We start from the raw sequence: 15,242 nt of genomic DNA on the forward strand, positions 1-15,242 counted from the left end.
CGGGTTTTATTTAGAACTCGGGTCACGGCACTTTCTTAGCAAGCTCGGAGGTATTGATAGGCTGCTATCGATTGCTTTGCTGTGAAAAGGGCACGGCCTTTCAACCAGTCACACAGGACAGCTGCAGAGTGCATTCATCATTCCATAAACCTGATCCGCAACCTTGCCGATTCGAAAAGAAATGCATATTACATTCCTTATAAAAAAAAGGGATCTATATCCAGGATGTAAATAGCTTCAGATTGCTTTTTAGTACTCTCCCCTGCTGGTGGTGAAATTTCCTGTGAAGAGAGTCATACATACATATGTCACACTTGACAGATTTCTCCATATAGCTGCAGAATCTCTTATCTAATTCTCATGAAACTTGGATTTGACATTATTTAGCACAGCTTATTTATCAGATTCCGAGGCTACAGGAGAGTGTCTGTCTGTCCTTATATCTCTACCTCTGTCCATCTGTCTGTCACACTTACATTGTTCCATATATCTGGCGAACCACTCATCCAGTTGTAATGAAACCTGGTAGTGACATTATTTAGCAGAAGTTATTGAGAGAATCCATTTCTGCGCCAGGCTTAGCTGCATATATCTGGCTTTTTGCTTCTCAAATGATCAAATTCTCATTCTATTCCATTCTGTATGTCACAGTCATCACCATTTTCGTCGTACAGTACTGATAGCTCTAGTTTTTAATTTACAGCCATTGCAATGGGGCAGATTGTCCAATATTGTGTTTTTTTTGTATCTGTGTTGAAGCGTTTTGACTGATTTCAAAGGCTGCTCTTGAGATCTATTTGCCTGCCTAAGACATTTATAATGTCAGCCAAAGTGTTTTTATATTACTAAGCTGCAGCACCGTCTAAAGTTTCACATATATCTAGAAAACCGTTTATTACATTTTGATGAAATTTGGTATTAACGTTATTTAGCATTGGGGCTATGAGAGTGTGGGGCTATATTGAGGCGTCTTTCTGTCTGTATATCCGTCTGTCTGTCACTCTTACAATTTGACAGGTATCTAAGAAGTTATTCCACATACTAAATCATTTTAATATACTTTACCTAATATACATAAGAAAGAACATAAGAACATAAGAAAGTTTACAAACGAGAGGAGGCCATTCAGCCCATCTTGCTCGTTTGGTTGTTAGTAGCTTATTGATCCCAGAATCTCATCAAGCAGCTTCTTGAAGGATCCCAGGGTGTCAGCTTCAACAACATTACTGGGGAGTTGGTTCCAGACCCTCACAATTCTCTGTGTAAAAAAGTGCCTCCTATTTTCTGTTCTGAATGCCCCTTTATCTAATCTCCATTTATGACCCCTGGTCCTTTTTTCTTTTTTCAAGTCAAAGAAGTCCCCCGGGTTGACATTGTCTATACCTTTTAGGATTTTGAATGTTTGAATCAGATCGCAGCGTAGTCTTCTTTGTTCAAGACTGAATAACACCACATTTGTTGGTCTTTAGCTATGACCTAGAATTTTAGGATTGAGTTATAATAAAAATAATAATAATAAAAACTATATGAACATAATTTAGATATTTTATTAACATCATGTAAATCAAAGCAACTACAAAATGATATTGCGAAAGTCTACCGGAAGCCGTAGTAGTAGATACAGTATTTCATGTTAGATTTTGAAATGTCACATTTTTTAATTCTCAGTTTTTCGTTACGTATAAGGAAAACTGCAAATCAATATGTTAACATGACATTATTCAGCAGGTTTCATTCGACTTTATGAAGCAACATTGGTTAATTCTATAGAGAGGGAATGCAAAACCTTTGGCCCAAGCTGTAGGTCTTGGATCTTAAATGTCATCAATTTTTATTGAGCTATTCATTATAATTTCTTATTTATTATTATTTATTTCTTAGCAGACGCCCTTATCCAGGGCGACTTACAATTGTTACAAGATATCACATTATTTCACATAGCACATTATTTTTTACATACAATTACCCATTTATACAGTTGGGTTTTTACTGGAGCAATCTAGGTAAAGTACCTTGCTCAAGGGTACAGCAGCAGTGTCCCCCCCACCTCGGATTGAACCCACGACCCTCCGGTCAAGAGTCCAGAGCCCTAACCACTGCTCCACACTGCTGCCCTGTTCTGTATTGTTAATAAAATCATCTTCATCCTGGTCATTTTAAATTACAGCCAGTGGAAGCTTGTCGTAGTTACAGTCCCTTAAAAGCCAGTGTTAAACAATATATATATATATTGTTCTAGCTAGTCATTGCCTTTAACCTTGAGCATTTTCTTCTGTATGTTAATGAGCCTAATAGTGAACAGAACAGAAGAGAACCCGACAGGGAGACAATTAGCAGTCATACATACGAAGCAGCGAATGATTAATGATAATCTCTAATTTTTTCCCTGCTTAATCTAGCAACCCAGTGATAAATAGGACAGTTGATCAGTTCAATAGTGCTCTTCAAAAAGAAGGTGGGGGATGCAGACACTGAAATGTGGCAATCCTGTCGCTCAGCTAAAATGTTTTTGATCAGAACAGATTCTGTAAAAGAACCATTGCAATGAAACACATGATCACTGCCTGTATTGCAGGCCTGGCCACTTTTTTAGAAACTGACTCTACCTGATTTGGGTTTAGCCCTGGTGTGGGACACCCTAGGTATACCCTGGGTCCCTTGATTTAATGTGGAAGAGTAAAACAATGCTGGATCAAGCAGGATCAAGTATACTCAACAATGCTGAACTCTGATGGCTGCTTTCAAGACGATAATGCCTCCATCCACCAGTCCAGAGTTCTGCATCACAGTCCTTCGGATTGCAATCAGACTGAGCATGTTGAGATGAACTTGACGATCCTCTGCACCAATTGTGTGAAATATTGATGACGGAATGGATCCCTCTAGACAGCTTCTAGCACCTTGTGGCGTCTATGCCATGTCAAGGCTGTGATCAGGTTCTACTTAAAAATTACGCACAGATCTGGCCAAAATTTGCCTCGAATTTTAGGATTAAGACATATAGTAATTAAAAAAAATAACTACATGAACACAATTTAGATGTTTTATTTAACATCATGTAATCAAAGAAACTATAAAATGATATTGCAAAAGCCTACCAGAAGCCATAATTATTTCATGTTAGATTTCGAAAAGGCTAATGTTTCAATATGGAAAACTACAAAGCGGTATGTAATTCAATATGTTAACCTAACATTATTCAGCAGGTTTCATAAGCTAAATTAGTTAATTCTATAGGGTGATGCAAAACTTTATGGCCATAGCTGTACATCATTTGGTTTGATGTTTTTATCCATGTAGTTCACGGGGTAACTATATCACACTCTCCCTGCAGTGTGGAGTAGTGGTTAGGGCTCTGGACTCTTGACCGGAGGGTCGTGGGTTCAATCTCAGGTGGGGGACACTGCTACCTTGAGCAAGGTACTTTACCTAGATTGCTCCAGTAAAAACCCAACTGTATAAATGGGTAATTGTATGTACAAATAATGTGATATCTTGTAACAATTGTAAGTCGCCCTGGATAAGGGCGTCTGCTAAGAAATAAATAATGTACAAAGCTAATTTTCTGTTCCCCCAATCGCCACGCATTTCAGTCAGAGCACCAGCATGATCATGCTCTGGATACATTCCAATGCTAATCAGGGCAAATCTATTTCTCCTGGCGAACCGAGCAAAAGTTACATGTTCCCCGCTGATTTCTGACCCATGAATCACCTCCCTATAAAAAAAAAGACATTACTGCACTTGAGAAGGTACAGAAAAAGGCAGCTTGACTAATCCCAGGTCTTAATGGCATAAGCTATGAGGACAGGTTCAAAGAATTAAATCTCTTCGGCTTAGAAAAAAAAACGGGATGTAATTGAGTTAATGGTGTAAACCCAAGCTGCTACTTCACAGCATAGAAATTAGAAAGCTGAGTAAGTGTATATCAGAAGTTAGGACGCACGTTTACACACTTGCTTGTAAATGCATGGAACAGCCCACCAGGTGACAGTTAGATTCTGATCCCCTTCTTGGGGTAAATGGTGCGTTGTGAAGGGACAATACTTGATGGACCGAATGGCCTCTTCTCCTACAACAACATTTCTTACGTTCCCATGTTCAAAATATCAGACACATCTGCTTGCAGAGGGAGGGGAGGGTATCAGTGGAACAGCACAGTGCTTTACTACCTATTCTCCACACTGAGACCTGAATGAACCTGCCTGCAGAGGGAGGGGAGGGTATCAGTGGAACAGCACAGTGCTTTACTACCCATTCTCCACACTGAGACCTGAATGAACCTGCTTGCAGAGGGAGGGGAGGGTATCAGTGGAACAGCATGGTACTTTACTACCCATTCTCCACACTGAGACCTGAATGAACCTGCTTGCAGAGGGAGGGGAGGGTATCAGTGGAACAGCATGGTACTTTACTACCCATTCTCCACACTAAGACCTGCTTGCAGAGGGAGGGGAGGGTATCAGTGGAACAGCACAGTGCTTTACTACCCATTCTCCACACTGAGACCTGCTTGCAGAGGGAGGGGAGGGTATGAGTGGAACAGCACAGTGCTTTACTACCCATTCTCCACACTGAGACCTGCTTGCAGAGGGAGGGGAGGGTATGAGTGGAACAGCACAGTGCTTTGCTACCCATTCTCCACGCTGAGACCTGCATGCAGAGGGAGGGGAGGGTATCACTGGAACAGCATAGAATTAGTGTCAGCTATCGTGTCTTAGAACTGTTGAGGGAAAAGTGAAAAAAACCATGAAAATGTAATTCCTAGCTATTTGCTCAGTATTGCTTTTAAATCTCTTAACTGAATAAAACATTCTGTATTTTTTAGATTTTGTTTATTAAATGCCAAGACAAGTTCGGCACTACAGTGCTCATGTATTTATACATTATACAAGTGGAATACTTGTTCTTCTGAATATTAAGGGTTTTACAGTGCCTATCTCATATGTATGGAGCAACTGTCAACTGAGAAAGGAAAGCACTTTTTTTTGGTTTAATTTTTAACAAAGAACATTTCATATCCCAGACTCGGAGCCAAAGCATACATTGAACACTTTGCAAGATACTTTATTAATGGCCAGCTTGCACTGCCATGATTCATTTCATAAGCAAATATGTCATAATAAAGAATTATACCATCTTGCTGAGGCATACTATTAGGCATTTTATTTATCTGCAAATTTGGGAAAATTGAGTGAGCAAATAAATTAAAGAAAAATGTTTGTTTGCGCTGGTATCCTATTACTTCCCCAGTGTATTACACTGATGAGGGAGCAGTTCAGTCTCTATGCCTTGCCTGGTTTCTTTCACAACTGCACATCTGAGACCTGTGCAGCAAAAGGAACTGCAAAAGAATTCTGGAATCATTTTGTTCCAATTGTGATGTAACTTATGATGTCATCTTCGTTGTCATTGATACAGACCAATAATGTCTTTATCCCATACTGAACATATTCTTGGTGAGGGGTAATATCATTTGTTTAAATACATTTATAATTAACTTTTTTCTCTCTTTTTTTTCTCTCTCTTGTCTGAACAGAAGAGCATTCTGTGGAAGGTAAGAAGCATTTGTTCTCATTTTCTAAATGCTGTGGGTAGCTGACTTTTCAAAGTTTCTATTTTTTTTATTTGTTTGTGCCGTACGGACTCTTTAAGTTATTAAGTTGTGTGTCTCTCTTAATATATTAGATTTAATCTCTTGCCATTTTGGCAAAAACTGTGCAAAATGACTCCAGATAACGACACACAATGTATTAACTTATTCAAAATCACAACAATCTTTCTCTCGAAATGCTGTTAAACATAAAATAAGGGTATTTTAACGTTCAGAGTGTTCTGTAGTGGTACATGGACAGGATCTGCACATGGGATAAGAAATACTATAAATATTGACATATCTGTGATTGATTTCTCCTGCATGATTTATAATCTTCTATAATAATGTGTCCTGTCATGTCAAGGATATAGTGGAAAAAGCTTTTAAGAATATGTAGTTTGCTTGGAGTATGGTCAATGTAGTATATATATATATATATATATATATATATATATATATATATATATATATATATATATATATATATATATATTAGTCTTGTAATTATCTAATTGTATTTAATAAAAGCACAAGAAAGAAATATACCTTTATCTCAGTGGTTCAGTCTCCCTGCCTATATGAACTGGAGGGAGCACCCTTTCTCTTAGGGGATGAGGGAGGGTGGGAGCAGTTCAGTCTCCATGTCTCAAGCCTGCCCTGGACTGGAGGGAGCACCCTTTCTCTTAGGGGGTGAGGGAGGGAGGGAGCAGTTCAGTCTCCATGCCTCAAGCCTGCCTTGGAATGGAGAGAGCATCCTTTCTCTTAGGGGGTGAGGGAGGGATCAGTTCAGTCTCTAATTTGTAATTTCTATATATTATTGATACTTGTCAATTAAACATCTTAGATACTATATTGAAACAGATTTGATAGGGAGAGAGGGCATGATATGCCATGGGGCAGTTCTATTTAAATCTTTAAGCATTTTAGAAACGTAGAATCGATTGGTATTATCTATGTGAAACTGGTGCAGTAATAAATTGCACAGGAAAAAAGGAACCTGCAGCATATGGAGAGTTTATGAAAGTGTGGTCCGTTTCAGAAACTGCACCGTCAAATCCCCAGTCGCTTACGAATATGAACCTAGCAAACTGCACTGCAAGACAGATGCCTTGTTTCTACGTTTATTAGGGCTGCACTTCCTGTTAGGTTTCTGAAGTCATTTTAATTATTTGTTTTCCATTCAATATTTCGTGGGGTTTGGAGCAGTTCTGGGTTCTGTTGCTCCTCCAATATTGAGTTCTTATCATGTTCTTCTAAATCTGCCTGTACCTGGCTTTGAGCTTGTCTGAAGAATCCTAAATGCCGGGACTGAACAGCCTTCTGACCTATATATGAGTTGGCGGGGCTGGCAGAGTTGAAAGGTCATTTTGTCACATGGTTTGAATGGAATAAGGAAGGCTGGTAGTCCCAACACTTTGCGTAGTCCAGCTCAAAGCCACGTTTAAGAAAATATAAACGCTTCATACTGGATCAACCCAGCACTGCCCTGAATGACAGCAAACATCATCAATAAGTACAAGGAATATAAAACATGTTTGTTCAGAGCTTGTTGATCTACAAGCTGTGCCTCTCCCAATTTGCTATGGCATCTCCCAAGATCTCCCAAGATGTTGTGGTTTATTTAATTGTGCAGCCCAGGTGCGAAAACTCTTGTCAGTGGCAGAGAGGTTGAGCCACGTGCATGCTGGGAATCTCGTCTTAAGGCACTGCAAAGGTTACAGAAATGCCCTTCGCGGCGAGCTTGGAGAGAAGGGTAAGTAGTCGTGCCATGCTAATGAGCGGTAACAGCTTGGCCTGTTCTTAGTATGAAGAGGCATGCTTCCCTGTACATCAGCGTGACAACTGCCTGGTCTCCATGGCAACCCCCTTTCTCTGTACCTTGCTGGAGTGTTCTTGCAGTTGGTAGCTTTCTTTGTTCGGTCTGTACTCAAGGGAAGGACTGGAGCATGTTCAATAGCCAGGCTGGCACAAAGGTAGCTACAGTGGGTTGAGTAGAATATGGTGATCTTACTATGAATGTATTCATCGATAATTGATTTATTTTGCAAACCTAAATGTAATTCGTATTGATCGATTTATCTCCCTCTTTGGAGTCTCGTGTAGCTCAGTGCTGTCCACGCGCTTGATGAAAACTCCATTTGAATTTGTTTTACGATTCAAAAATGTTGAATTATTGCATTGTGTCTAAATCTTCCTTTACCTAGTTTTGACCTGCTGTTGAGCTTGTCTGGAGAATCCTAACTGCCAGGACTGAACAGCCTTCCTCATTCAAATCATGTGACAATGTGACCTTTTAACTTTGCCAGCCCCGCCTACTCTCACTGTCTGTAGAGGTACACCAGTAACAACCCCCCCCCCCCCCCATCATGCTGTAAATTCAAAATCAGAGCCATCAGTGTGATGAAAACATCGATGACCATGACACCTATCAACAGTATGCACAGAACAGATAAGTGAAGAGACAAGCAGACACCGGACTGATACTCTCAATAACTTTGTTGGTAATACTTTACATTATTTATTATTTATTTCTTAGCTTACACCCTTATCCAGGGCGACTTACAATTGTTACAAGATATCGCATTATTTTTACATACAATTACCCATTTATACAGTTGGGTTTTTACTGGAGCAATCTAGGTAAAGTACATTGCTCAAGGGTACAGCAGCAGTGTCCCCCACCTGGGATTGAACCCACGACCCTCCAGTCAAGAATCCAGAGCCCCTAACCACTACTCCACACTGCTGCCCAGTGTGGCTTAAGTGTCTCTAATTACTGTGTGTTTACATAGCACTCGCTTAGTAAAGACGTTTCTACTTATATTGACAATGGTATTATGCATAGCAGCAATGTAAAGCCTTTTGCTCGATTATATGTAAGTACACAATTGTATCAGAAAAGGATTAGAGTTAGGTTTAGATGTACACATTAAGTACTTTGCAACTATGCATACTAACATTGTAATTGTGTGTTACCATTTAAGCAGTTCTCTAGTTATGTATACAACAATGTAATAGTGACAGACAGACTGACAGACAGATAGTCAGAGACCCCCGCAGCTGTAAAAAAACCCTGAATAAATACCCCACAAAACAAAACAGTTAATTATAATAATGATGATTCGCTGTTTCTTCACAGTTTTCCTCAGCATTCTACTAACCGCAATTTTCTCCTGAACATGTTTTGAAACAGCGGGATGCTATTGGCATCCTCTCATGAATTCATAATTTATTACCACCCAGGCAATCGCTGTGGAGTCGGTCTGGTTTTTCCTGAGCTGTGCATTTTTGTAGCATTTACACAGCAATTTTATCAAGATAATACCGGCGATGCTGTTCATCATAGTATTTTTAAAATCATTTTTCAATATTATTTTAGGTCTAGCAAATAATCCTTATAACCCTAAAAAAAAAAAGTTTGCCTACACGTTTCCCATAGTAAAAGAATAGCAAAGTGTTATAAAGTACTAGCGAGCATAGGCAAGCACTGTAAAGCCCAGAGAGGTATGGTAAAGCATATTAATAAAGATGGCAAACCAGGGGAAACTAAATCACATAACCATGGGAAAGCTGCTAAATTACTTTGCAAAGTTACTGTGCTGGACTTTAGCTTCAAATGTAAATGTTAATGCTTGCAGAGAAGGAGAAATAGAGGTTCTTACAATCTGTGCTGGTGGAGCAAATAAAGAGAAAGGGAGGCTCTTATATTCTCTGAACATCCTCCCTCTGTGCTGGTAAAGCAGAGAAAGAGAAAGGGAGGCTCTTATATTCTCTGAACAGCTTCCCTCTGTCCTGGTAAAGCAGAGAAAGAGAAAGGGAGGCTCTTATACTCTCTGAACATCCTCCATCTGTGCTGGTAAAGCAGAGAAAGAGAAAGGGAGGCTCTTATATTCTCTGAACATCCTCCCTCTGTGCTGGTAAAGCAGAGAAAGAGAAAGGGAGGCTCTTATATTCTCTGAACAGCTTCCCTCTGTGCTGGTAAAGCAGAGAAGGAGAAAGGGAGGCTCTTATATTCTCTGAACTGCCTCCCTCTGTGCTGGTAAAGCAGAGAAAGAGAAAGGGAGGCTCTTATATTCTCTGAACATCCTCCCTCTGTGCTGGTAAAGCAGAGAAAGAGAAAGGGAGGCTCTTATATTCTCTGAACAGCCTCCCTCAGTGTTGGTTGAGCAGAGAAAGAGAAAGGGAGGCTCTTATACTCTCTGAACAGCCTCCCCCTGTGCTGGTGGAGCAGAGAAAGAGAAAGGGAGGCTCTTATACTCTCTGAACAGCCTCCCTCTGTGCTGGTGGAGCAGAGAAAGAGAAAGGGAGGCTCTTATACTCTTTGAACAGCCTCCCTCTGCTGTGTGCTGGTGGAGCAGAGAAAGAGAAAGGGAGGCTCTTATACTCTTTGAACAGCCTCCCTCTGCTGTGTGCTGGTGGAGCAGAGAAAGAGAGGCTGTTATATGCTCTGAAAGTGGTTGAAACTTTCTGTCTTTCTTCAAGCTAATACAGGCTGTGTACTGTGAAAGAGTAGCAAATCAATCTGGACAAAGGAGGAAAAGCAATTGATTGACCTTAAGATCACACGCAGGCCATTCCAATCTGAAATTGATGTTGCAGTGCGACCTTTAGGTTTGTGTTGAGTTTGCACAATGCATTAAAATGGCGTATCTGTAGATCAGAACCTCGCCAACAGAATCTTTGCTATATGTGGTCGCGGGAGTATCTTTTTGCCCACACAGGTTATCCACAGACCTGCTCCACACCTGCCTTTGCCTTCACACAGACAGACAACAAACATTTCGACCTGCTTTTATATACCTGCCTGCCTAAATACAGACAGCTGCCCCTCATTCTGGCTTTAATTACAAAACCCAAGGCATTCTGGGAGATGTAGTCCTCTCTCACATCACTGGACTACATTTTTCCTCTCTCCTCCCCCTACTCTGCCACAGTATTAACGAAGCGGGAACAGTTTACATGATGTGTCTCTCATTACTGTGTACATACATAGTAGTTACTTAGTGTTATGAATAACATTTGAATTTTTAAGTTAATGTAACTTGATGTCATTTATTTACTTTGGGCTTTACAGTGTAGAAAGCGGAGGTCTGTTTCCTCGCTGTCGTTATACAGACCCTTGCAGTGCTCTCTCTGATCCGGGTCGATGTGGCACCAATTAACCCCTGATCTATACCATTTATAATTTTATAGACTCCAGTCAAGCATGAAGCCTGTTTTAGGTATTGAAGCTGAAGTGGTCATTGAGGAGTGTGAGACAGTTAAAAGCGATGGATGGCTTGTGTGCAACTCAATAACTTTCTACTGCTTCCTGAAACATTATTATTATTTATTTCTTAGCAGATGCCCTTATCCAGGGTGACTTACAATTGTTACAAGATATCACATTATTTTTACATACAATTACATTATTTTTTACACATTATTTTTACATAAAATTACCCATTTATACAGTTGGGTTTTTACTGCAGCAATCTAGGTAAAGTACCTTGCTCAAGGGTACAGCAGCAGTGTTGCCCACCAGGGATTGAACCCACAACCCTCCGGTCAAGAATCCAGAGCCCTAACCACTACTCCACACTGCTTGTGGGGGAAGCTGTCCTGCTGTCCCTGGGTTAGACAAGAATTTAGGAACTTCTGTCTGAAGACCACTTGGTAAATAAGTCCACTTTCCTGATTTGCTCCTATTGAGCCACAATGAAGTCAGAATTAAGGCCACCCCTGTATTCAGTATTAAGGCCACCATCTGCCCCCATATCTGTTAAAAGACCTCTCCATCAAACCAGCATGCTGTCAAATGTTCTGAAACTTCGATGCAACATAATGAAAACTAGGGGTGTATCAACCCATTCTGTATTGCTTTACATGATATATCGTAATAGAGATCGTGATACAAGACTAAAAGCATCACAGAGCTCGCTGCAGTTCATCGAACTGTTCTTGAATTAAGTGTTTTTATACACAGTTGGTATGAATGCATATGCTCCTTAGCTCGTTAAACAAAACGGTCCCTCATTAATTAAATGATAATTTAATCTTATTATCAAAGAACTAGCCCATAAGGACCATCACATGTATCGTGATACATATCAGATCGCAACCTGCATATCGCGATATTGTATCGTGACATCAGTGTATCACCACACCCCTGTTGGAAAATGATAGTTCATTCTAACAGTTTGCATACACCTATTGAACCTATATTTGCATAGATCTGATTGGTTAACATGTATACTTTAACTATTAACAGCTCTCGTTTCAAAACCATTGCCTTTACTGGTAATGGTTCTGCTTGTGGTTTTTTTAAGGGTGGATTATAATGCCAATAGCATTTTTCAAACTAAAAGCAGAAAAGTGTGAAGGTTATGAAAAAAAAGAAGTGTGTGTTCTCTAATGGTGTAAAGGTATGGGGACCAGTTTTCTTGGAGATGGATTTTCTAAAGGGAATGGATTGTGCATTTTGGATACTGCAGACATCTGCCTAATGTGTAAAGCAAACTGGCTGCCTAATGATGCATTGTAGCTCTCTGGTCAGTGTAGCGAACATGGATTTCATTTTAAGAGATTAGAGAGGGGGGGGGGGGGGGGGGACCTGGCTCGTTTGCAATGCGTTTATATGTTTTTAAGAGCTGCATGGTTAAATCATTAATTTTTTTTGGCCCATGTTTTCTTTATTCTTTAAATCAGAGTCTAAGGGGGGGTTATATAAAGACTAGTCTTATGTTAAGGCTGTGTAGCCGGGAACATAAAATAATTGGGGAGGGTGAACTAAGTTCTGAACTAAGCACTGAAACCAGGACCAGAGGACACAGTTGGGTAGGAGACTGAGAGTGGGGAGGGTATGGAATGGGTTACCTAGTTATTGATGCTGAATCACTGAGATCCTTTAAGACCTGACATTTTTTTAGATCAATTAGCTACTAACAGGCTTTCAGTCAGACCGCTAATCCGGTTTACTGACTTATAATACAGGTCTGGCCAAAAGTTTTGCATCGCCCAACATAGAATGAACTCATTTCTCTTCATAAAGTCGAATGAAAGCTGCTGAATAATGTTACGTTAATGTATTGAATTACACACCGCTTTGTAGTTTTCCACATTATAACGAGAAACTGACAAGTTGAAAAATGGGACATTTCGAAATCTAACACTGTGCTACTGTTATAGACTTTTGAAATATCATTTTGTAGTTTCTTTGATTACGTGATGTTAAATAAAAGATCTAAATTATGTTCATGTAGTTTTTTAAATTATATCTCAATCCTAAAATTCTAATTTCTAATCTCTAATTACATAATACAATAAACATTTAGAAACAGCTGTGTCGTTTTTTAAAAGCAGTTCTTGGATTATGATATGCTCAGATCTCAGAAAGCTAGGTAAAAGGAATCCGTTTGTAGGATACTGAATATTTAAATGTAAGGTTAATTCTGAGTTGTACTTAATGTATTACACAGAAAATACCTTGTTAGGGCTTCTTACATTCAACAGAACTGTTAACAGTTTATAAGTAATACATGAGCAAGGTAGAGGGTCTTCAAGAAAGACAGCTCATCATCCCGATTCACTGAGATGTAACAATAGGAGCGAACATGCAAAGAAGAACGAAATATATACAGCTCGGGCCAAAGGTTTTTCGTCACCTAGAATTTTAGGATTGAGACAAAAAAAACTATGTGAACATAATTTTGATCTTTTATTTAACATCATGTAATGAAAGAAACTACTAAATTGTATTGCAAAATGCTAGTGCTCGCTCGCTTCAAATCAACTCTCAAGACCCGCTTGTTCTTGCTTTCAATGCTCTTTAAGCCTGATATCTGTTATTAGCTGCCGTCTAAACTGCTATTTCAGGTTTGACACACGCATCCATAATGTTTGGAATTCACATCCTAGCCTTGTATTTAATGTATTATTCCTGTTTGTAATGTATTTGTATATGTGTATGCATTGTTCCTCACTATCTTGTAAAGCGCTTTGTGATGGTGGTATACTACTAAGGCGCTATAGAAAATAAATATTGATTGACTGATTGATTGAAAAGTCTACCGGAAGCCATAATAGTAGTACAGTATGTCATGTTAGATTTCGAAATGTCAGTTTTTCATGAAGTATATGGAAAACTACGAAGCGGTATGTAATTCAGTATGTTACATTATTCAGAAGGTTTCATTCGACTTTATAAAGCAAAATTAGCTTATTCTGCAGGGTGATGCAAAACGTTTGGCCTGTAATGATGTCCTACTTCTAAATTACATTTTACCTGCATGGAAATTAATGAAATAGTGTACTGTTCTTCTCTCGTCCTAAACATCCTTCCTTCACTCCATTCAAATCACATGACTTTTCAACCACCTTCTCAATATAGACAGAGACCGTACAGGAGGTGGGGCTGGCAGTTACATTGTCACATGACTTGAATAGAAAGAGGCAATTTAGTCCCGGCAGTTAGGATTCTCCGTACAAAACCAGGTAACGGTAGATTTAGGGGGGAAAAAAATTAATACTGAAGCAACAGAACCCATACCATAAAACAGGGGAATCTAGAAAAAAATTAAATGAGATTTCAAGCTTTTTAAATTGGCACACTATTGCATTGACAGTAGCAGTTTCTTTGTGGCCTGCTAGACTGTCCGTCTGGTGCCCTGGCAGTGCCTTCACCAGCTGGGCTGGGCAAAGGTACCACGCTTGATTGACCTGCACATCCCTAGAATGATAATGAAAGTCCAAATTAGAAACACGATGCACACAAAGAACAGAGATCTTTGCTCATTTGATCCCGGCTTTTTGCACACAGGTGACTGTGTAGCATTGCGATTTACCAACACGTTCTGCTTTCCTTGCTTTAATACACAGGTCAGTGCTTTACAAAGAACTTTGAAACATTCCGTTGGGATCTCATTATTGAAGAGTCAGGGACTTCAGATTTCCCTTGCAATGTTACATTGTTTGCAGTCATTCCCAGTGGGATCTGTTGCTCTGAAATGTAGTCATTTTTTTCTGCCTTAACCAAGCTTGTCTGGAGAATCCTAAGTACCGGGACTATTTGCCTTCTTCCTTCCTTTTAAATCACGTTTGAACACTGCAAACTCCTGTTCTCTGTCTATGTCATTAAACAGAGGGTGGTGCGGGGATGGTATGGGTTACCTAGCCATGTTGTTTTTGGTGAATCACTGGGATCCTTTAATACCTGACCTTGATTAATCAACTACTAGCAAACCACTATTTAGGTGGATAATAAAATACATTTGGGCCAATTGTGTCTTTGTTTTAGTATCCGCTGTCCAATAGATGTGAACTGAGCTTTCAGTAGTCAAAATGAAAAAGCCAGCATTTGCTAGGGCAGGTTTTAAGTTTGATTCACAGTTGATGCTGTGGCATGCCAGAGAGGCATCTTATTATTATTATTATTATTATTTGTTTATTTAGCAGACGCCTCTATCCAAGGCGACTTACAGAGACTAGGGTGTGTGAACTATGCATCAGCTGCAGAGTCACTTACAATAACGTCTCACCTGAAAGACAGAGCACAAGGAGGTGAAGTGACTTGCTCAGGGTCACACAATGAGTCAGTGGCTGAGGTGGGATTTGAACCGAGGACCTCCTGGAAGCTGGAAGCTGATTGGCCGATGATACCGAATCGTTT

General features: G+C 39.7%; 1 protein-coding gene across 17 annotated transcripts in view; it reads left to right on the plus strand.

Annotated features, from left to right (window-relative positions):
- LOC117398528 (neurexin-2-like) overlaps positions 1 to 15,242 on the plus strand; it is a 420,078-nt gene that overhangs the window by 59,236 nt on the left and 345,600 nt on the right. For all 17 annotated transcript variants that reach the window (XM_059015985.1, XM_059015996.1, XM_059015998.1 and 14 more), the window contains exon 3: positions 5,540 to 5,557. In XM_059015985.1, the coding sequence (XP_058871968.1) occupies positions 5,540 to 5,557 (18 nt within the window). The remainder of the gene's footprint in view (positions 1 to 5,539; positions 5,558 to 15,242) is intronic.

The sequence above is a fragment of the Acipenser ruthenus genome, chromosome 51 (genome assembly GCF_902713425.1).
Source record: "Acipenser ruthenus chromosome 51, fAciRut3.2 maternal haplotype, whole genome shotgun sequence".
Lineage (NCBI taxonomy): Eukaryota > Metazoa > Chordata > Actinopteri > Acipenseriformes > Acipenseridae > Acipenser > Acipenser ruthenus.